Source organism: Alexandromys fortis, unplaced genomic scaffold, assembly GCF_014885135.2.
Source record: "Alexandromys fortis isolate MF-2015 unplaced genomic scaffold, M_Fortis_MF-2015_v1.1 scaffold_156, whole genome shotgun sequence".
In the NCBI taxonomy this organism is placed as follows: domain Eukaryota; kingdom Metazoa; phylum Chordata; class Mammalia; order Rodentia; family Cricetidae; genus Alexandromys; species Alexandromys fortis.
The window spans coordinates 3,569,980-3,593,361 of NW_026068028.1; the positions used below are offsets into that span (position 1 = coordinate 3,569,980).

The 23,382-nt window shown below is 46.7% G+C and overlaps 1 protein-coding gene across 1 annotated transcript in view; it reads right to left on the reverse strand.

Annotated features, from left to right (window-relative positions):
* Fam20a (FAM20A golgi associated secretory pathway pseudokinase) overlaps positions 1-23,382 on the reverse strand; it is a 56,310-nt gene that overhangs the window by 6,782 nt on the left and 26,146 nt on the right. Inside the window, exons 2-10 of the mRNA XM_050164318.1 lie at positions 8,483-8,667; positions 7,763-7,813; positions 6,209-6,287; positions 3,643-3,735; positions 2,704-2,819; positions 2,081-2,261; positions 971-1,080; positions 800-881; positions 345-404 (exon numbers count right to left, since the gene is read on the reverse strand). Coding sequence (XP_050020275.1) covers positions 345-404; positions 800-881; positions 971-1,080; positions 2,081-2,261; positions 2,704-2,819; positions 3,643-3,735; positions 6,209-6,287; positions 7,763-7,813; positions 8,483-8,667 — 957 coding nt within the window. The remainder of the gene's footprint in view (positions 1-344; positions 405-799; positions 882-970; positions 1,081-2,080; positions 2,262-2,703; positions 2,820-3,642; positions 3,736-6,208; positions 6,288-7,762; positions 7,814-8,482; positions 8,668-23,382) is intronic.

Consider the following 23,382-nt stretch of genomic DNA (forward strand, 5'->3'; position numbering starts at 1 on the left):
GTGATGAAATACTAATATTTCAGAGCCTACACGAGGACCAGGAAAAGTGAAGGGCCACTTATTATTAATATCAAAGAGCGTTGGTATCTGCAAAAGTGGATCATTATCAGGGTGGGCCAAAGATTAAAGTTGGCGACTTTAAAAGATCAGACCTAAACTCGGTTTCTGCTAAAGCAGATTTTGCTGGGGGAAAGTTGCCCTGTGGAAAGCAAGGCAGCTGACATCATTCTGCCATAACGTCCTTGACCAGGGAAAACCGATGAAGGCTTCCATGCTAGGCTCCACGCAGGACGAAATGTCTGAATTGCCGCCTGCCCTTGGTATGTCATAGAATAAACACTTACATGCAACACTGTGAGAGAGGGGCGAGGATGGAGATTTCATCCTGGGAATGTCGTCCAAACCTAGGAGAAGAAACGGGCTTCAGCAAGCCTGGAGTCTTTCACTCTCTGGATGCTCTCTTCCCTCACACTTTACATAATTGGGGTACGGTGCCAGACATCATGGCAGCTGTCTCAATAGCTCCCTCCTCAGGTCACAAAAGCCTCTGAAGTTACAACCAAGCTCCGCCCTGCCTCTGCAGGCCAGCGGCTGAAGCTCTGCTTAGAGGAAAGTAAAGGCTAGTGAAAAGATACGGGGACTCTCAGCCTGGTTCCCTGGTGGGCCCCAGAGTGCTCTGACACTGGAGGCTCAGTGGTACTTAGCAAAGCGCAGGCCCTCCTCAGGGCCTCCAGTGTCCGAGCGGCTGCAGGAAGTACGGCTGGAGACGGAGAGCTGGGACGTGGTCACGGGCGCTTACCCTCTGGCATTATCAAGATGAATAAGGTACCCGTCATCCCCAAACTTGGTGAACATCTCATAATGGTGGCGGTCCATGTTTCCTGCAACGGAGGGGAGAGATCAGAGCAAGGGTTTGAAGGCAAAGCACAGACAGTGCAGTTCTGCCAGGTGCCCTGCGTGGGGTACCCACCAATCAGGAAGTCGAAGATGGCCATGTCGATGATGCCGAGGAGCCTGTTGCTGCTATTGTATGGGTAGATCTGCTTTACTGTGTCGCAGTAGAGGGGGTTGAGCTCCCACCTGAGGGGGAGAAGAAGTCCTGGGGCTGGAAAAGCCAAGATGCCAGGGTGTTGGGGGCCCTCTCCACACAATCCCCACGTTCCCGAATCCCGGCTCCCCCAAGCTTGCCCTGGGCTAGTGACTTCAGGATGCTAGGCGGTAGCTGGCTCTCTTCAGGAGGACTCGGGAAGGGAGGCTGCAGATTCCAGGTGATGGGAAGGCAGGCATCACACTGGGTTGCTCTTTGTCTTGGTTCTCTAGAACTCCTACACCACCCATGAACCCCCACAGACTGGCCTCTGCTACATGCCCCGCCTTCACACAGCCTCACAAAGTCCTGTCTGTCAGAAATTCTGTCATCTTTTCTTCCCATCAGAACTGCGGTGATTTGCCAATGGACCTGTTTGTTGAGCCCGCTCCTTTGGTGTGTCTGCTGTGCAGATATGTTAGGCCCTGGGCCTACAGCCAGTGGGTTTTGCTCGGGGGGTTTCACTCTCTCATCTCTGTGTGTTTCTTTATTGAGTTGCATGTGGTATGCATGTGTATATGTACACATGTTCATGTGTGTATGTACACATGTGTGTAGGGGCCTGAAGTTGATGTCCAGTGTCTTCCTCCATCCCTCCCCACTTTATTTATTGAAGTGATGTCGTTGCTGAACCCAGAACTTGCCACTTCTCTCTGGTCTATCTAGCCACTTTGAGGTGGGGAGCCAGCGTCTCTGTCTCTCGTATTCTCAGGTAGCTGCCATCCCTGCCTGGCTCTTTAAGTGGGAATCTGAACTCTGGTCTCCATGCGTGCACGGCAAGCACTACCCACTGAGCATCTCCCCAGCCTCCTATGCGGTTCTTTGCTATAGAATAAGCACTTTACAGCCTAATACATGAACTGCAGGAAGTGACCATCTAATCTGTTGGCCCTAGGATCAATAAGAGGATGGGGCAGCTGTTAGTGGTAGTTGTGGCCACTCCGAAGAGCAGGACCCCAGGGCCCTGGTGCTGTGGTCAGGAAGCCAACTCACTCCTCTTTTCCCGACAGTGAGTAAGAGCGTATCCAGGGGTTGGGCACAGACAGCCTGGGGGCCAGGTTGAGGGACGGCAGGAAGGCAGAGAGGGATCCCTCCAGCAGGTGTGGGTTGCCGCAGACCGCGTACTCAGTCTTGCACATGTACGGACACTTGGCAAAGAAGCACACGTTGTTAGCTGGAAGTGGAGGGAGGAGAGAGAAGTCAATGGGGGCTTAGAGCTATGTCATCTTTTGCTCTAAGAAACCCCTTGGGAGTAGGATGGGGACTTTTGAACTCCCAGCTCAGGAAAAGGCTGTTGGGCCTAGAAGATGGTACTGAACAGAACATCTTGGGTACCAAGTTTCAAATGTCTCAGAGCATCCTATCGTGTGGTGAACATTCTTTGGTAGGCTGGACGGATTATCTCTGGCTCCCGAGAGGCCAGCATTGTGGGGATGGGTCAGCATCTCACACACCTTCTTACTGTCCTTAGTTTATCTGGTGCTATGTTTAAGCAGGCATGGGTGGAAGTGTTGGGTGGCAGCACCCTCCCACCCCAACAATGCTTATGTTAATAGCAGAGCTCAAACCACCACTGAACCTAAGGGCGGACATGATACCTCTGGCTGATACTGCACCTGGAGAGACAAAGAAAACACTCTGCAGGATTTCGTTCTTGGTGACCTCTAGGATCTCCTTGGTGACATTCACTAGCCTCCCCACTGTTGGCGGCACCCGTCGGAAGTCCAGAATCCTGGAAGAGAAGGAGCCTTGTTCAGATTTGAGGGCCAGACAGGGGCTGGGGAAGAGCCCCGTACTTGTGCCAAAGCTTGTTAGGACCTGGCTTATATGTCTTAATATAGCAGTGGTGTAGCAGCTCAGGATGTTTCTGCTGCGTGGACCCGATCAAGTCCAGGGCAGATCCCACCCTGAATGTTATGCTGGATGGGTCCTTCTTCCATTGAGCTCCCGGGTGAATGCTCCCGGCATCCACATTGTGTCCTGGTCAGTATTTCTCAGACTTGAACGTGCATGATAGTCAGTTGAGGATCTAGACAAAATACATGTTCTGATCTCGTGGCAAATAGGATTGCATTTCTCATCTCCAGATCAGGAAGTAGGACAGAAGGCAATGTCATTGCTACCATGGCAATGTGACTGACTGTCTTCTAAATTGTTTCATTTTTCCAGGCATAGCGGTGTATACCTGTAATCCCAACATTTGGGAAGCAGAGACTGGAGGATCAGGAGTTCAAATCTAGCCTCAGCTTTGAAGTGAAGTAGAGGCCAAGCTGGGCTACATAACAGTCCATCTCAGCAAAACAAACAAAAAGATTAATAAAAAATATAAAGATAAAATAAAAACATGCATAAACTGTTCATTACATTTAAAGGCCTTGCGTGTTTAACCTAATGGGGTTGGAAGGAGAAATTGAAGGCGCTACACTTGAGGTAGAAGAGATGAAAAGCCAGAAGGAACAAGTATTGTCGAGTTCTTCCCAGAGGTCTGGGTAGCACCCCTCCCAGGAGGGGACTGGCTCTTTGCAGTCTGTGTCATCTCCAGGGGCTGCACCTACCTGTCCAGGTGGAAAGCTGCGACCTCAGCGTTGTGTCTCTGAAAGTCTATGAAATAGAAGAAGTTCTCGGGCGTCTCCTCCTCTCGTTGCTGTCTGGAAGGAAGGAAGGAATCATGCCCTGGACTCAGCCTTCCGTAGGAAGCCTGAGGAGAGAGCCTCTCGGATGCTTTTCATGTGGGTGTAGATGGTGGACCCACAAATTAGGACGGGGCCTCTCCCTTCCTGAGTGGGGAGGAGACATGTAATGTCGGAAGAGGCAGGCTTTTTATAGGCACCGTCATTGCGAAGTTTCCTGCTTAAGAGGCTTTGGGAGACAGCGGCTGATTTTGCCCAAAAAAAAACCGAGGGAAGAAAGCCAAACATTCTCGTGCAGGTGTTAGCAGGAGAACGCAGGCTATCAGAAGTGGTGGTGGGGGATCTGGATTGCCCAAGTTTGAGAAAAGGTGAGGTGTGAGCCAGAACCTGGCCATAGAAAGTGCGAGAGAAGGAATTCAGTCTGATTGTGAAAGATATGGATCTGAGGGAGAAATACAGGTGACAGAACTTTTAGAAGCTCAGGTGAGGCTTGAGAATGGGCCCAGCCAGAGGACTGAGGGAGGCTGACAGAGATGAAATTGATCTGGTTCCGTTTCCAAGTCGCTAGTGGATTGCTGAGGAGCGTCGCCTTGAGGAGTGTGCCGGGAGGTGTGGTTAGGAGATGTTAGGAAAGCGCTTCTGGCATCCTGGGCCGACTTCCGGCCTCCATACTGACTTCACTTTCACACTAATAAATGATAAGGATGGCGGTCTTGGAATAATTTTATAGTACAGTGTGTCAACCTGCTCCAAGGACTGGGAAAGCAAAGGTAAGCATAAACGGGCGTCGAGCCACAAAACCCACCACGCAAACAGCCAGCTTCCCCAAGCCAAATAGTAAGGCACGCTGCCAGAGGAGAGCCCAAGTCAATGCTGAAACCCCCGCAGTGAGGCTGCTGGAAGTGGAGCCTAGAGATGCAGCCAGGTCTAGCGTAGCCCTCACATCCAGGCTGAGGGCCTTGCAGGATGCTGCGTTCTCCTGTGAGAATATAAGATTTCTCAGATTTTACATGTGGAATATGATGGATTTAAAATTGGAAGGTGGCTGGGTGGTGGGAGGTCACACCTTAGCCTGGTCTACAGAGTGAGTTCCAGGACAGCCAGGGGTACACAGAGAAATGCCCCCCTCTTTCTCTCTTGCATATTCACACACACACACACACACACACACACACACACACACACACACCCCACGTTATTTTTACTTGACATCAATGGCTCTTCTATTGTGAGCACTAAGGGATGTGCGTCTCGTGTCCAATATATTGCACATTTTACACTTTAGAGGAGCACCTTGGAGTCAGTGAGATGACCCAATTGGTAAGGGTGCTGCCACCTAGCCTGATGACCTGAGTCCTCTCCTGGGTACCACATAGTGCAAGCCCACCGGACTCTGAGGGGGTGTGACTGAGACATTGCAGCTGTTCAAAGTTCCAAAGGGAATCCAACTCGCAGCTCACCGACTGCAACCCTGTACTTAAAGAGGTGCTTCTGTCCCCTAAGTCAGAAAGCTGAGACACATTCAGAGCTCAGGTCTCTCGGCTCCACCACCACAGCCCGTGACTGGGCTGTTCACTAGGCTTCTCCTTGGTCAGTGGACTGCAAAATGTGGATCTAAGTTAACACGAATAAACAGCACGAGAAGGCAGAAGACTCTGGAGGAACACACGACTCGAGCAACGGAACCCTTTATGGGGACATTCTTTCCTATTTAAGTCATCCACAAGAGAACATTCTAACGAACCAAGGCATTGCACTCTACTCCAGGAAACCCAGGCCTCTGGCCCGCAGACCCTCTGGGGGGCTGGTAGTATACACATGCACACAGACCCTGACAGACAGACAGACACCCACCCACACATACTCACACACACCCACACACATGAATGCATGCCCATACCAAAGTCTGCCATCATTTCACTCATGGACATGTACTATAAAGCCCGAAGACACGGAAAGTGTTGTTATGAATAAAATACAGATTAGCGTATACACGGACAGGACTTCATAGCAACCTTCCTCATTGTTTCCAGTCAAAGCGAGTATTGTGTGAAGTAAACTTTGTGATGTCAAAGGCAGGGTGATTGTTGGTGCTGGGCAAGGCGGAGGATTCATTATTGGAGCGAGCCAGCTCAGCAGTCTAGCTGCTTGGCTCTAATTCTTGGGCCTGCTATGTGCAGTGTGGAGTCTGGGAGAAGCTGGCTTCTCACAGGCTTGGTATGTTCACCTCGGGGTGGACATTATAGTAACACTTGGGTCACGAGGTTCATGAGACTGTTGATGTCCAAACCCACAATTCATGTTGTGTGTGAAGCGTTGAGGCTTCCGAGGACCCAGCTCAACAATAAGAGTGGCTATTATTGTTTTTAGTTATCACCGCTGTCACCGACATAGTTCTACATGTGAGGCAGACATGGATGAGGATACTGGGTTACCTTTATTATCTCCAGAGTTGCCACCAGGGGCATGGCGGTGAGGAAGGTTCACTTACCTCATGGGTTTGAACATGGCTTTCCCGAAGTCCGAGAACCTCAGAACCAGCTTCAGGTGGACCCCACTGGGTTTCACAACTACGAGGGGTAAAGGGTGATGTCTAAGTTCAGGGCTGACGCACCACTCATAAGCCCAGTCCTTTTCTGTTACTGAAGAAGACCCCAAAGGCAACATGCTTTGTGAAGCTTGAGGGGCAAACCCCACCCTGTCTGGCCGTGTTCAGAAGATTCAGTACAGTTATTCTGTCTGTTTGGGAAGAGGACAGATATTTGGGGAACAGGATTGCCCAAGTATATGCACTGAAACTCCCCATAGGTTGTTTTCCTAAAAGGACCAGGTTTCTCTTTTCATTCCAGTTGTGATCTTAAGATTCCCTGCTATGATGTCTTTGAATTAGATGTCCGTGTTCATAATGGCTTCCATTTAAGATTCTTTAAGACTGTAAAATTCTTGTTTTTATCAAATTTGGTTTGCGATGCTTGGATCAAACCCAGGAGCTTTTGCTTCTGATTTTAAAAGAGTATTTTTGAGAATGTCATGTATGGACCTGAGAATTCATGACTTTGAAGATTTATCATGACACTTACGCCTCTCGTTAACCTGTCATTCTTCCCTTCCCTTTCCTTGCCTCTCCTCCCTTCTCCTTCCTACTCTTCTTGCCTTTTCATCTCTTTTCTGTACCCTCCTTTCTTCAATTTCTTCCTTTCCTTTCCCCCTCCCCTCTTGTCCCCTCCCCGCTCTCCCTTCTCCTCCTCTCCTCTCCTTTCTTCTCCCTCCTTCACCTTGAGATAGGGTCAGCTGTGTATAGCATAGGTTGGCCTTGAACTTTTGAGTCCAGTTTGACCTTGGACTCAAGATTCTCCCGCTTAAGCGTGTCAAGTTCCCGGTTTGTGTCATCACATGCATATGTGTGTCAAGGCGTGTGTCATCACATGCATATGTGGAGATGTGTGTTCAGCACACATAATGAAGGCCCCTCAGGGCTGGGGGCAGCTTGCAGGCTTCACTGTTCAGATCTACCTGAGACAGGTTTGCAGCACCCTCAGGGCAGCCCCAATACCTTTTTCTCTTGGCTTTCCCATTCTGTCTGACATTTTCCCCAGTAAGTTTCAACCGTGGTTGCGTGAGAATCAGCTGGGATATTTTAAAAACATTGCCATGGGCTTCCCTCTCTGCAGCTGAGCCCAGATGTCTGGAGGCAGAGCCAGACGATAGCTCGTTCTAAAGCCCTCAGGGGTAAGATGCAGCACCAGGAACCACTGTCCTGTGCAAGTGCCTCTTGGATCTGAAATCCTATTCCAATCTCCAGCTATTCTGTCAACAGTCAGATTGTGATGGAGAGAGTCAGAGCAGAGATGGAGATTCTGTGTTTCTGACACGCTCCCTAATGATGCTGATGGTACTCTGGCCTGCATCACATTTGACCACTTTGATGCTCCCCAGAGTTTCTAAGATGCCTTTTACTATGGGAGGCTGGGGGGAGTGTTGAGTTCTCAGAGACTGGTCAGGGAGAGCCCCCGTTGGAAGCTGAAGGTTGGGTCAGGTCACTTACTCTGTGAGCAGTCACAGGCCCCCAGCAAGGCCTTTTCATCCTGGCTGTAATCTGTGAAGGAGAAGAAGGGCAATGAGCGATTCCTGCAGTGATCCCAACAAAGAAAGGCTCCCAGCTCTGACCTCGCTCCACAGGAGGAGGGACTGATGTAAGCTTGGGAATCTCAGGCATGAGGACCCAGAAGGCTACAGTGTCTTCCTGCTCCTGCCCAGACTCCATTCTTTCTAGCCCTTCCCTGGATACTCCAGCCATTCTTGGTCTATTTCAGTCTCTGCTAATAACTCCCCCATGTCACTTGTCTTGTCATAGGTGCTTGAAAGCACAAACTTGGGGTGAGTAGGCCTCTGTTTGAACCCTAGCTCCGGCACTGGCTTTGCCCAGCTTGCCTAACCCCATTTATAAATGGTAGTGATGTTTACACCAGATGGGTATAAGAAAGAACGCATCACCTGGTACAAAGGATGCACTCAGTAAACAATGACATCACTTTCCATGAAGAGAGCAGAGCATCTAAGTCTCTGTTGCGTCTTAGGTTTCTCTCTGTGATGAGATTAATGCTGTAAGATCTCCTTCAAATGGAACGCAATTTGCTTCTTATTAATCTTGTATAATCATATAGTGGTGTCAACCCTTGACTAGTTCCCGGAGCCTGGGCTGAGAGGGCTCAGTTCAGCCTCTGAGAGAAAGACAGCTCCTCCTGGCTAACCCCATGAACCTCACCAGCGCTGATGGTAGGGAAGTATCTCATGTCATGGAGGAGCTTGTTGACGACAGGGCTGGACCTAGAGTATAGGCCGTGGCTGTTGATCCCCAAGTGGAACTGCACCCAGCTGGCCTCTGGCCGGAACTGCAGCGGGGGATCCAAGGAGGTGAGGTTGAATTGTTCTTTGTATATCTTGTGCCGCCTGGAAGAGCCAGAAGAGTGATTGGGTGGTTAAATTGGCAGAATAAGAATGCAAAGAACCAGGGAAGCACTTTATCTGGACACTCTGTTTAGACTTTCATGTATTCAACAAGCATTTGAGCATCTACTACTGGCTAGGGCTTAGGCTGATTTTAGGATATCACAGGGATCAAACAACCCCTGTTTCCTCCTTGCCCTCAGAGAGTTTCCAGTCTTAACAAGAAACAGCCAAGTTACATGGTTATGCATAGACACAAATACTGGATTATGAACTGTCACGGATCCTGTGAAAAAGAAGGCAGGTGGCTAGGAGGAGAAGTAGGCATGTCCTATACTTTGGTACCCTTGCTGCACTTTGCCAATAAAAAGTCTATTTTTTATATCCCACAATATTTTATATCCCAAGGCGCCGGGAGGTAGTGGAGAGAAGGCAACTGGTGAAGAGAAAGGGAGCGGAGGGTGTGGGGGTCCTGACATCGAGGAAAAGGATGAGCAGCTGTTCACTGACTGACCTTACAATAGATTTTCCTGTAGGGATAAAAGCAGAAACTGACAAGGCATTGACACTTTCAGAGAGTCCCCACTTGGGAGGCAAGCACTATGCCTAGGAAGTAATTAGGGAAATAGAGAAAAACTCACCTTCAAATTCCAGTACCTTAGGGGCTAATACTCCTACTTATGAATGAATTCTGAGTGTGCAAATAGTCAACACATGGCAATGTGCACTCTTCCTCACCATCTCTGTCCATCTATGGTGAACACCAGCTCACATGGGTGGAAGGACTTAGAAGTTTATGATTTCTGTTAGATTAGAGAACATGGGCTGAGGACATTTCCTCTCCTTAGAAAGATCATTTTATCTGCAGACAGTGAGCTACTTTTGATCAGGTAACAGAGCTTTAAAACATTTTTTTTAAATTCAAACATTTTATTTATTTATTTATTGCTTTATAAATAATTTTTTTTAGAATTTCATACATGAGTACAAAGTATTTTCATCATATCCACCTCTCCTTGCCCCATTTCAACTCCTCCAGTATCCCCCAACACCACACTTCCAAATTCATGGCATTTTCCTCTATATTAGTCTCTCTCTCTCTCTCTCTCTCTCTCTCTCTCTCTCTCTCTCTCTCACACACACACACACACACACACACACACACACCCTACTGAGTATATTTAGTCTGTGCCTATGTACTTTGCTGTGGGACTGACCATGTAGGCATGGTCAACCTGCAATCTAGAGGTTTGTTCCAAAATAAAACTTGTTCCCCCTTCCTCAGAAGCCATCCACCAATGTGGGGGTGTGGTCTTGTGGTGTAGGAGGTTCTTCTGTTCATGTGTTACTTTCATTGGTTAATGAATAAAGAAACTGCTTTGGGCCTGATAGGGCAGAGCTTAGGTAGGTGGAGAAAGACAAAACTGAATGTTGGGACAAGGGGCAGAGGAAGGGAAGCCATGGATCCTCTGCTGGAGATGGACACCAGTTAGAATCCCTGGTAAGCCACTACCACATGGTGATACACTGATTAATGGAGATGGGTTAAACTAATATGTAAGAGTTAGCTAATAAGAAGTTAGAGCTAATGGTCAAGCAGTGTTTTAATTAATATGGTTTCTGTGTGGTTATTTTGGGTGTAAGTTAGCTGGGCGGCTGGGACAAACAAGCGGCCTGCTCCCACCAACAGCCTTGAGAGCCCTTCCCTCATCCATGATGCCGTGTTGATTGGTATGATCTTGTGTGGGTCTTGTTCGAGTCACTGTACTGTTGAGAGTTCATGGTTGCAGCATCCTTCTCATATACAGAAGACACTGTTTCACATCAGTCTGTTTGGTCCTCTGGCTCTTATGATTTCTCTGCTCTTTCTTCCTCAGTGTTCTCAGGGACCTCACCCTTTCTTGAAGTACATGTTAGAATACATCTTCGGCTAAGTGCAAAAACAAAGCTCAATGATGTGTGGAGAGTGGGTGAATTCCTGAGGAAATCTGTATTGTTGAGGTGGGTATGGTCATGCCAACAACCCCAGTGCCTCAACCCCATGAGAGTGGCAAACCCTTCCGCAGGGGAGTCCCAGAGAAACGAGAAACCCTTTCTCTGGTCCAAGTTTGAAAGTTTATGGATGATTGATCAGTGTGTGTAAAAACTCTCACTCTCAGCTTTCTCCTTCATGAGGACCACAACCTGAACCTGAGACTGCTCTCCTACTAAGCTACCCGGCCTTGCTAACCAAATGTGCTGAATTTCCTGGTTGCATAGTAGAACCCTCCATCAATGTGAGCGCAGCCTGCCTGATCCAGCTTTCTCTGTGTGTATTTCTTTACTATCAGTTGTTCCTTCATTCCCACGTTGCCCCTGCCTGGTTATTTTATTATTATTAAATCTTATGTTCATGAAAGTGATTTCCCTTCGTGTTGAAGAAGCCCTGAGGAGGCAATGACAAATTCAGTTTCTATCAGGCTTTTAAGATGTTGGCTGTAGAAGACCCTGGGAATCTGGAACATGATTAGGCTGTTCATCTGGGCATGCTGTCACCTGGGAACCAACCTTTCAGCATCTGGCCTTGGTTCTTTCTAAAGCCAATGATGAGTGACATGGTTTCCAACTTGTTGTTGGATGAAGACTTCCTTAGTCTTCGGGGAAGTTCTTAATACTTGGCATCGAATAGCCACTCTGACCCCTTTGGGCCTCTGCCACCTTTTGTTCTTGACATTTGAATTCACTGTTTGTTTGGTCTTTTGAGAACTGCTTTCGCATCTAGGGCTAAGTCAGGCTGCCTGCTTAGCTAGGTTCTGAGTCTGGAAGTAATGCCATCTTATTAAAACCAGGTTTATAAATTTCACTGAGCTTCCTACCACAAGTCTGTTGGATCAATCTTGTTCCTTGTGTTTTGTTTTCGCTGGCATTTATGACCCTGTGCTGTCTCCAAACAAAGCGTGATAGACCTCTGTCTTGCCTATACTTTATCCTTCTTATCCTTGGTTTTAGCTCTCTTTTCCGGAGTCTCACCCCAATGGTCACCCCTCAAAGCTCTGCTGGCCGGATACTTGTGCCTTTCAATAATAAACAATTTTTTCTTTCTATCTACATTCCATATTTTGCTTTTTCAAATTTGATTGTGAAAATAGGTAACTGGAAAAGAGGATGTGGTGAAGTTGATTTTAGACTCTAACATTTCCCATCATGATGGAGAACAAGCAGAAAAAACTGGAGGATTTGGACCAAAGAAACAGCTGAAAAAGAAGTAGCAATGTCATAATCAAACAGTGACCTCATGGTTGGAAAGACCTCAAGGGAATGCTGGAGATGTAGCTCTCAGTTCATGGAGTGTTTGCCTAGCATGCATGAAGGCCTGGGTTTGATCTTTAGCACAACATAAATTGGGTGTGAAACATGGGCTCGAAATTCCAGAACTCAGGAGGAAGGGGCAGGAGGATCAGAAGTTCAAGGTCATACTCAGCTGCATAATAAGTTCAAAGTCAGCCTGAGCTATGCCATTTTTTTTTAAAAGGAAGGATAAAATGTGTGTATGTGGGTGTTTGGGAGATGTTTCAGTGGTTAAAACACTTGCTGAACAAGCAAGATGGCCAGAGTTTGGATCCCCAGATCCTGTATAAACAGTGGGTGGATATGGTGGCTGTTCCATAATTCAAACCTTGGAAGGAAGAGACAGGGGATCCCTGAGAAGCAAGCCAGCCAGATAGACTAACCATATGAGTGAGCTCTGGGTTTAATTGAGAGCTCCTGTCTCGAGGAATAGGTAGAGAGTGATCAAGGAAGATGCCCGAACTCAACCATGGGCCTCTACATGTGCATGTAAAAACAAAGAAGGAGAAGGAGAAAGAGTGGGGGTGAAGGTGAAGGGGAGGGGGAGAGGAAGGCAAGGGGAACAGAAGAAGACACAGAGAAGAAGGAGAAGGAGGAGGAACCTAGAGGCCCACCTAACCCGACTCCCCTTCCTCTTGTCATTCTTACTAAGTTGTTACCTCTTCAGTCTGGAACAGTGCCAAGGAAAGCATCATGCCACAAACAGAGGAACTCAAACAATCTGTTCACCTCCCTTCGCACAGAGCCAAAAATCTTCTTATTCCTTCCCTAATGAGTTTTATTTTAGGCTCCTGGAGTTGGGCAAAGAAGTGAAGTATCGCTGCACATTCCTTTCTTACATTATAGCCTTTAAAATATTAAAAAATAGTTATTGTGCGATCTTGGCACTATCCCATGTCCATGTTTAGTTTTCCTTTCTCCCCCATGACTCTGCCAAGGCCAGAGGTTGCGTCCATCTGTGATCTTAATTGTTATGGTGGACAAAATGTTCCTGCACCCCCCTCCAGTTCACAGGCTGAAATCCTGGCCTCCTAAGTGATGCTATTAGAAGGAGAAACCTGTGAAAATGTTTGGACCCAGAAAGCAGAGACCTCCTAAATCAGATCAGTGTCCCGTGAAGAACTACAGAGACACAGTCTTGCCTCTTTTGAGGTACAAAATGATAACAAGAAGCTAACTGACTACGAACCAGGAATAGGTACATATTAGATGTTGCATGGACTGGCACGCTGATTTTGGAAGTTCCAGAACGGTGGGAAGTACATTTCTCTTATTTATGAGCCACCCAGTGTGTGGTGTTTTGTTACAGTGGTTTAAATGGATCGAGACAGTTGTGTTTACACATTCTTTCTTATTCCTGACCTCCAGAATGAAATTTGAGACCTCAGCTCTAGGTTGCCCAAGGAAGGGGAGAACGGGGACCAGGCACTGCCCTCATTATGGGCATGCCCCTTAGATTACTGTAACCAAAGGCAGAACACATTTTGAAAAAGCACATCTCACAGTGCTAAGAAAATATGAGCATGTTTTCATAGATAGAATTCTGAAGTTGGCCTCACACATTCCATGATCTCATTCCCAGACCTGGTCTAAGATCCCTGTTTGTCATCATGGTCACGCTAGTGTTCTGTGATACAGCTGAATGGAACGAGATTATTGAGCTCTGTCTGACCCCTCCTCGCCACCGTGACCACACTAGTGTTCCACGGTACAGTTGGATGGAACAGGATCACTGAGCTCTCTCTGCTATGACCTTTAGAAGCAGAGGTCTTCTCTGACCGTCAGCAAACATGCTGGTAGCATAGAAAAGGCGGGTAGAACACAAAGCATTAGGAAGAACCGAACCATGGTGGTCGGCTCTGAAGGTGGAGTGGGTCAAGTTTAAGGACCACCAAGTCATCACTAATGGCTGAGACTGCTTCCTGGCTGAGGGCCAGGTGGGGAACTCAGCCTACCAACATTTGGAAGGGGCTCCAAAGGGGGCCCCTTAGCTCCAGATAGACAGTCCACACCTTGGTTTTAATCTTATGCGAGAATAAGCCGACGTGCGTGTCCTCGTAAGACTTCTGACCTTCAGAACAAACTGGTCTCTAAGTTGAAGGGAGTTTATATAAAGGAGTAGAAGATGGTACATACTCTGTTCACAAAGCAGAAAGGCCACACACTAGTGATTTAAGCCTATGTTTTCATCTAGTTTTAAAATATATCCTATAATCTCAGCACCTAGCGGGCAGCTCTCGGTGAGTTCAGGGCCAGCCTGGTCTACGCAGTGAGTTACAAGACAACTAGGGCTACATATTGAGATCTTGTCTCAAAAACCAAAACCAAACCAAACCAAAACTATGCCCAAAATTCCTTTCTCTTTTCTCCCTTGCATCCTCCCACCCTTTCTCTCTCTCCCTTTCTCCCTATCATGTATATATGTATGTATCATTTATTGTGTATCTATGTATCTATCTGTGTATATGTGTGTATGTATGTATCTACTATCTATTCATTTATCTATCCATCCATCTACTATCTATTCATTTATCTATCCATCCATCTACTATCTATTCATCTATCTATCCATCCATCTACTATCTATTCATCTATCTATCTATCTATCTATCTATCTACTATCTATTCATCCATCTATCTATCATGTCAAGGCTGGCCCAGCATTTGAAATTCTCCTGCTTCAGCCTCTGGAGTACTGAGATTGTGAGATTATAGGTATGTACCACCATACCTGGTCTAATATTTTTCTTAAATTAGACAACTTAGTTCATATTTCAGACTATTACTTTGTCCCTCGAGTGGTTAACCAGCTTTTGGATGGATTTTTTTTTCTTTGAGTTCTCTGGGGTCACTGGGCAGGAGACATATAAACTTTATAACAGTCACAGAGAGAGGGCCGACTGATTCAAATGCCTGAAGCAACTGCCAACTCAGGAGCAAAGAGTGCTCAGGCTGGGCAGGCGGCATAGCTGAGCAGAGAATGCAGGCTGAAGGCAGCAAGGAGCAATGAGGAGTTTGTCAAATGCGAGAGCAGACTTGCAGGTAAAGGGAACGGCCGCTTTCGCTTTTCGCTCACTGTTGTTTGAACCGACACCACTCATTCATCAAACGTCTGCTGAGAGCTAGATATTGATCTGTATTTTAGAACTAGAGCTGTATACGAAAGAAAATGGTTTTCTTGGTCTCACAAAGCATTTTCCAGGCAAATAATTTATTCTGAGTTTTCAAAAAGGAAGCTGGAAATCCAGATTGTTATTCCAATTAAGCATCTCCTTTTGTAAAGAATAAAAAAATGTCGGTTCAAATTAAACATTGTCTCACGCGAGGCCAAACGAGTTCACGGTTGTTGTGAGTTTGCTGCCATACTGGAGAAGCATTATCAATGTTAAAGCCCCACTCACTGCTCTCCTGATACGACACCCTGAGCAAAGTATACAAATGATTAGACAAGACAATGACATACTCTTATTATTTAAGACATTAGATCCAGGAGCAGAAAAAAAAACCAGTGGCTGAATCTTCTTTTCCACAAGAGTAAGCCCCTTTGGCCTTGATCTTGAGGTGGAGGGAGGGAACTCAGGCTGGAGAGGGCTCTGAAGTTTAGAACCAAGCCTGTGAGTCACTCCTCTTCCCCCTCCCCAACAAAGGATCAACGCGTACTATTTTTTATAATTACTGAAAACGACCAACATTACATTTTTCTAGACCGTAGCATTTTATAAAAATCAAGGGAAAGGGCAAATGGTTGACCAGGTCTCTAGCCAACTTCTCCCTTATTAACATTTTATTTTTAGGGGAAAAATAAAGAAAACAAAAACAAACCCCCAAATCTGGCAGGCTCAAGTTCCCAGGGCTCTTTGGAGGCTACAGCTGTGTGATTGCTAGACTCTCCTGGGAGTCTTCTGGAAAGAGTAGGAAGTCTCCGGCCAAGTCAGTCACCCTGAACCAGAACAACACAGAACATGGAGGAGGAGAAACAGTTTTTTTCTGGCCCAGCTGGGTTTGGGGATGAGGTGACATTTTCTCAAGCGATGTCAAATCGATTGCAGCTTCAGCCACGGCTGGGGATGCAGCATCCAAACTGAAACACCCGTTTCAGTCAGCCGAGTACAACGTCAGTACTGTCATTGGCACAGTTTCCTCTCAGGTGGGGACACATACGTCTCTGATTGGTTCTGCTGGCCTTACCAGAGCCAGAGGTCCACTCTTCCTGGGACAGGGTGGCGCTGTCAATGTCCCCCTGTGTGTCTTTTTAGTGGTTGAAGTAAAACTGCAAAGACTGACCTATTTCTTGCGGCGACTAGACAGCAGGGGGTGGGGTGGGATGGGAGGTGAGGTAGGGTGGGGTGGCGGAAGGTGGTGGGATGCTGGGGTTGGCTCGGACACAAACATGGAGTTAGCTATGAATGCAACCACAGCTGGAGCATTTACACCATGGCCATTGGCAAAGGTTGCAGCTTAGAGCCTTTTTACCCTCAGAAAAGCTGGCTGCCCAGATCTAGCCCATCTGATGGTGGCTGTGTGTTTACAAAATAAAAATGTTTAAACACTCAGAGAGTCCTTTTGCTTCCGCCATCCTGTCTGTCAGGCTTGAGGGAGACATCAGGTTTCCAACAGAGTGTCTCAATGGATTGTAGCTGGGGGTGAGGTCGTCAAGGTCACCAGATAAGACAGAGGACAGGACTTGGGAAAAATTGACAAAGCTGGCCTTGGCCGTTCTGATGAACACCCGTGAAACCTTCCCGTGGAATACACTGAAGACAAGGCTATTCTTGAACTTATTCGTGTATCTAATTCATGTAATTGCAACAGACTAAACCGTGGATAAGGATGGCTTCTAAAAAGAGCCTCCACCTACTCTAGGAAGGGACCACCACAGAGCACCTTCAGACAAGGAGCTATCCATGAGGTAGCTGTGGACGATGCAGAGTGTCAGGTAACTGTGCCCCTTGATGGTCAGAATATCCCTGTATGACTCAACATCCTTGAAGCTGCAGTTAGCTTGATCCCACTTTATCAGAAACTAAGGCACCAGGGCTTCCTCCTACACTTGTGTAGTAGTGAGGTCTGCATCCTCAGAGATATGATGACAATATAAAGCCCTTGCTTTGTGGTTTTGCACAGGAAGAAATATCCTAAAAGGGAGATCTGGTTCATCATAATTTGGGGAAAAAACCATGCCGTTTAAGCAGGCATGAGGTTAGACACACAGCAGAGAAGCAGCCCTGTGATGAGAGGGGGTGCTTTGGAAGAAGGGTAAGGAAGCCGGAAGTATCAGAAGAAGCAGACTTAGGTTCCGGTTAGCCTTTGAAAGAACATCACTATATTTTAAATGGATATATAAAAATTGGTTTATATAATGTGAAGTTCTGTGTGACAGGGTGAACTATCATGACAGTACCCCAGTTTTAAAACTAACTTTAGTTCAAAGGAAAAGAAAAAGCACACAGCATGAAATCGAAGCACTAAGTATTAAACGCTCTATACATGGCTGTTGCTCCCATCAATAAAATACCTTATTTGCAAGTCATGTGACCTTGAGTAGTAAAAGCCACTCTCCACTCCTTTCCCCAGGCAGAGAAGAAGTTCCTTTGGTAAATGTTCCCTAAAAACCATGGCATCTCTTTTGGGTAAAAAGTGCTATAAAATGTTAAATGTTGGATTCTTTTTTTTTTTTTTAACTTATTTAGTTTTGAATAGAAACCATGTTTAAATAACTCAAAACTTTAAATTTCAGGCATCTTCTTGTTCCCTGGAGGCAAAGGATGTTGCCAGTTATTTATTTTTTTCATTCTTTGTTTTCGCCTTTAATTCTAAATATGCGGTGCAGTAAGATTTTCATGAAGCTTTGTTGCTTCTCATCAAAAAATATTGGGAAGTTTTCAATTCAGTATATAGAATTCTGTCTTGTTTTTTTTTTTTTTTTTTTTTTTTTTTTTTTGATAAGGTCTTGCTATAATAGTCAAGATGGGTCTGGAACTCCCAGTTTTCCTGCCTAGACCTCCTGAATGCTATAATTACAGGCATGTACCATGGTGCCTGACTTCTCTATTTAGAATGCGTTTTTAAAGACCATGTTATAGTCTGGTGTGTGGAAATCATGTAATTAACCCGCTATGGTATGATGGTTAGTGTTAAATGTCAGCTCGCCACAGCCTAACATTACCTGGGAAGAGAGTCCCTGTTGAGGAATGATCTAGGTCAGGTTGGCCCATGGCCAGTGTCTACGGTGGTTGCCTTGCTTGTTAATTGAGGTGGGAGGATCCGCCCTCACTGTGGGCATGACCATTTCATTGGGTTGGAGCCTGCATTGTCCAAGAGTAGAGAAAGCAGACTAAGCGCTAAGCAAGGAAGCAGCTAAGCAAGCAAGCAAGCAAGCAAGCAAGCAAGCAAGCCAGCCAGCCAGCAAGCAAGCAAGCCAGCAAGCAGCTAAGCAAGCAGGCAACATGAATTCCTTCACTTCTCTCTGCTCTCGGCGGTGGACGTGGTATGGCCAGCTGTCTCAAGCTTCCACTGCTGTGGCTTCCTCTCCACCTTGCACTGTAACCTGGAACTTTGAGCCTGATAAACCCTATTCTCCCCTACGATGTTTCCAATCAGTGTTTTTTTTTTTTTTTTTATAGCAGCAACAGAAAGGAAACTGTCACGTGCGATGTGGGTGTTCATGCCCTCTCCAAATACAAAACGTTGAGTCCTGTTCTCCAAGGTGATAGTATCAGGAGTTGGGGATCTCACAAGGTGATCAGGCCTTTGTGGTGGAGCTCTGAGGACTGGGGTTAATACTCTTTTAAATACCATCCCAGACAGCTGGCCCGGCCCCACCACCATGGGACTCACTTGACCCCGGGTTTCCCAAACATTCTGAATTGTGGGGAATAAATTTTGTTTATAAGCCACCTGTTCCATCGTGCTTTATCACAATAACCCCAATGCATAATACAACTCCCTAAAATTCTGAGTTGTTGACAAGCAGCGTTCCTATACGTGAGGGTGCGTCTGTGTGATAAATTCCTAGGAAGGTAACGTAATGGATAAAGGTAAGTAGGTCCTTGCTGGAGCTCCTCAGATTGTCCATCCCTGTTATGCATGGTGCAGGAACATCTTCACCACGGTGTTGTTATGCCTCTTTGGTCTTTGTCAACTTGGTAGGTGAACAGTGGTATCTTGGCGTGTTCTGAGTTTGCATGTCTATATTGTTATAAGTGAGGCTGTCTTTTTAGATGTGCTCAGGAGGCATTGGTATTTTTCTTTGATTCTTTTGTAGTGAGTTGTTAATCTTTCCCCCATTGTTTTGATGTGATTGAAGTGACTCTTGCTAAGATTTACAGATAATACAGGCTGGACTGTATGATATCCTATCATGGGAGGAAGGAGGATGAGACTAAAAATGAGAAGCTGCTGGCAGCCAGCAAACCCTCCCTATTGTCATCGTTGGGAGAAAGGTAAGCAGAGAACAAGACGTCACCAGATGGCCCAGTGGCATCTTTTGTGTATCTGCAGTCAGCTGCTTGGACTTCATGCTTATCCCATTGAAACGCATTCCCCCACAGGCTTGGGTGAGATTTCTTTCTGCTGCCCTTTCAAAGAGTCACGTCTTCCTGCTACGCCACAGGACAAACAGAGACCATGTCAGCTCCTCTTCTACACAGCCCAGACCACAGCGGGACAGAGCCAGCCACGTTCTCTACCTTATAGTGTCCAAGTAAGGATCATCTGCCAAGTCCACAATTATAAAGGACTTTCCCTCACCCCCTGCTTCTTTCTACGTAGTTTTGTCAAGACACAGTCTTGCCATGTAACCCAGCCTAAGTGCTGGGATCACAGGTGTAGCCACCATGCCTAGCTTTGACTTTTTTTCCCTGAAGGAAAACCACTTCCTTACTCTCCTCTATGCGAAAATGAACATGGGAGGTGCCTTTCTCCTCTGTCATGACACCACTGGTGCGTAGTTAACCCTTTGTTACATCTCTAAATCAAATTATAGTCACTGCTGTCTTTCTCCCTGACAATCCCTTCCTCAGGAAGGACCTACATCCAGTCCATCTTAACATCAGTCTTTACCTAGATAGCTCCTTCAAGGACCATTCCAAAAACTCACAACAACCTATCTTTGACATTCTGGATAAAGAATAAACAGCACAAAGCAAAACACAAGGTCTATTTTTATCAGCAATGATGACAATGGCATGTTTGGAGCCCTGTTGGAATGATGAGAGCGTGGTGTCAAAGATACACAGCAAGCTGAACGAGACTGAATCAGGAGTGCTCTCACAGAAAAGGACACAGCCTGTGCCCCGGGGAGATGTCACAGTGGATGAGGGGCTTGTTTATATAAGTCGGAGGACTGAGGCTAAGTCCCCAGCACCCATGCACAATGTGGCTGCATCCATACTTGTTACGCAAGCACTGGAAACCCTAGCATTGAGGCAGAGACAGGAGGGTTGCTGGGGTTTGCTGGCTGCTGGCCTAGCACTAGGTTCAGCGAGAGACCCTGCCTCAAGGGAGTAAAGCAGAGACTGTAGAACAGGAGTCTCCATTCCTCTTCTGGCCTCTATTTGTGCTAGCGCACAAGCACACGCATATAGCGCCTCCCCACAACCTGTGACCTTGAGGGTGGAGCAAATGCTGAGGTTGTACAACAACATTTCAGAGGAGCCTCCCACTCCTGGGCAAGATGCCCACTCTTACCCACAGTTTGCAGATGAAACAACTGAGAACAAGACGTGACCTTAGGATCAGGTTACTGTCTCTGAGCTTCAACTAACCTACTGTGGACAATGGAGGTCCTGATTGCCACCTCCTTGTATACCACAAAGATTAAATGCATTAACAGGCAACCAAAAGATAAGTGTCCACAGTAGACTCTTTTGTTTTTTTTTTTTCAAGACCAGGCTGGCTTTGAACTCATTTGTCTCTGAGAATGCCCTTGACCGTCCTGCTTCTACTTTTCCAGTTCTGGGATTGTAGGCAACAGCCTGCTTGGTTTGTGTGGTGCCAGGCAGGCAACCCAAGCTTTGTCCATGTTAGGCAAGCCCTCTGCTATTTGAAGTACATTCCTAACCTTTGAGTGCTATTTTTAATTGTTATTATTATTATTATTATTATTACTACTACCAGTTATAAAGATGAGAAACCAGGAAGGGGAGTTTCAGAACCACAATTCTACTGAGTAACTAGAAACAGCCTGTTTTGTAAGCTAGAGAGAAATCCCTGGAACACACCACAAGTAAGGGGGCAGTGTCTATGTCACAGGGTTTTCCCCCACCATTGCACGCCTTGGTATGTCTTCAAAAGCATCCAACTGATCTCAGAGACCCGCCGGAGCTTGTTTGTGGTGTCTCAGTGTGCAGGCTAAGTTTTAGTCAAGCTAGAACAAGGGAACCCAGGCCGGTCTGTGCTTGGGATGCAGACAGGGACATCTGTTAGTGTGGGACCCACAGGTGGTCAGCCTGGAGGCGAGACTCGGGTGGATTACACAGGACCTTGAGCTTCATTAGCTCTGTGTGATTCAAGGAGCTGAGGGTGCCAGATAGCACTCTGTTTCCTTCCAGAATCTGGAGGGCAGAGCCACTGGGGTGTGGTACCAACTAGACAGGGACTGTGAGACTCTGAGGGAAGACAGCTGTGACTCAGAGGATTCCAGAAGGATCTAGAAGGTTTTCACAGGCTGGGACAGGTTCCTCACACACCTAGCCACCGGCCACATAGCTTCAGTTCTAGAAGCAACCTCCTGTATTTTGGTCTTGAGGAAATAGAAAAGCTCGGATTGACACCCCCAATCCATACTTCATTTTAGGACACACGTATTGCTTTCATTATATGCATAGTTTCTTATGTGCTGGGTCAGGCCCTTTTGGAATAATTTTGGCACCAGACCAGACAGATATAAACACAAACGTATTTTCTGGTGGCTGTTATAGATATAGAGATATGGGGACAGGGTTGGAAGGGAAGGTAGAGAACACCCCTCTCTCATATGTGAGTGAGTGTGTGCGTGTGTGTGTTTTCTTCTGACAGTGTGGAGTCAGCTCTCTGTTCCTTAGACCTCCCGGCTTCACACGCATCTTTGACCCCCTTTCCTTCCACATTCTATACTTCTGCACCCACAGACTCTTAACTTTGCATGTCTTCCTGCAGCCTGTGTTGTAACTCAATTCTCTTGCTCGGATAATGGAATAGTCCCGTAACAGGCCTGGCATAAATGAAGCCATGCTAAAGGGACACCTGTGTCTCTCAGTGTGACTACCAGACTAATGAAACAATGGACCCCAAAGAAATGGGACTGTCCCCCCAGGAATCTCATCCTGGGAGAAGGAAAAGCACTAGCGAGAGGGGGAACTTTGTCTTCCTAGAAGAGATTTCAAACAATTCTAAGGACCCTTAGATTGAGCCCAAATGATGGGTCAATGGTGAGCAGGACCACACCTTGGTCAGGACCGCTAAGATGTACATATCCTTGGCTCTATTTAAACTTGATCTCTGGGCTAGAGAGGTGGGCTCAGTGGTTAAAAGCACGGGCTGCTCACCCTGAGAACCTGAGATGAGTCTGAGAATGCACTGCATGGATCCCTTTCTATCTCTAACTCTAATTTCAGGGCATCTGACACTCTTCTGTCCCCATGACACTGCATGCTCATGATATACAAACATACGTGGAGGCAAAACACCCATATACACATAAAAAACCTTAAACTTTAATCTCATTTCAGAGCACTGAAGACGGACACAAGGGACCCACTGGCTCTCCTTGTCTTTCTTCTGAATGTGGCCATATTGAACACATGTCATTTTTTCTGCTTTTCATTTTTAATTTGGCTCTTTTAATTGGCTTATCAAGGATGGGTGGCTCAACCTGACTCAGGGCACAGATTGTGACCTCCACGTTTGATAACAGCCTCTTGTTTGCTTGAGACAGAGTCAGATATATCTCACACTGGCTTCAAACTTGCCCTGTAGCCAAGGACGAACCACTACGTCCAGGTTTACGTGGTGCTGGGGATTGAACTCAGGACCTCATGTCTTCCAGGCAAGCACCGTGCCAGCTGAGCTGCATCCCTCCCCAGCACCTGAATAGCCTCTTAACTAATTTTATGGTATCTGTCTTTCTTCTTGTTGTTCTTCTTGTTCTTGTTTTTCTTCCTCAAGTTCTTGTTGTTCTTGTTCTCCTCCTCTACCACCTCCTCCTCCTCTTCTTCCTCCTCCTCCTCATCCTTTTCTTCCTCCTCCTTATGAAGTCGCTGTCCCACTGACCCAGACTGCCCCTATGGCTTCAGGTGAATTTGCTCTATAGACTAGGCTGGCCTTGAACTCAGAGATCTGCCTGCTCTTGCTTCCCAAGTGCTGAGATTAAAGGCCATTCCAGGTAGCTTGTTGGCTTTTTTGAGACAAGGT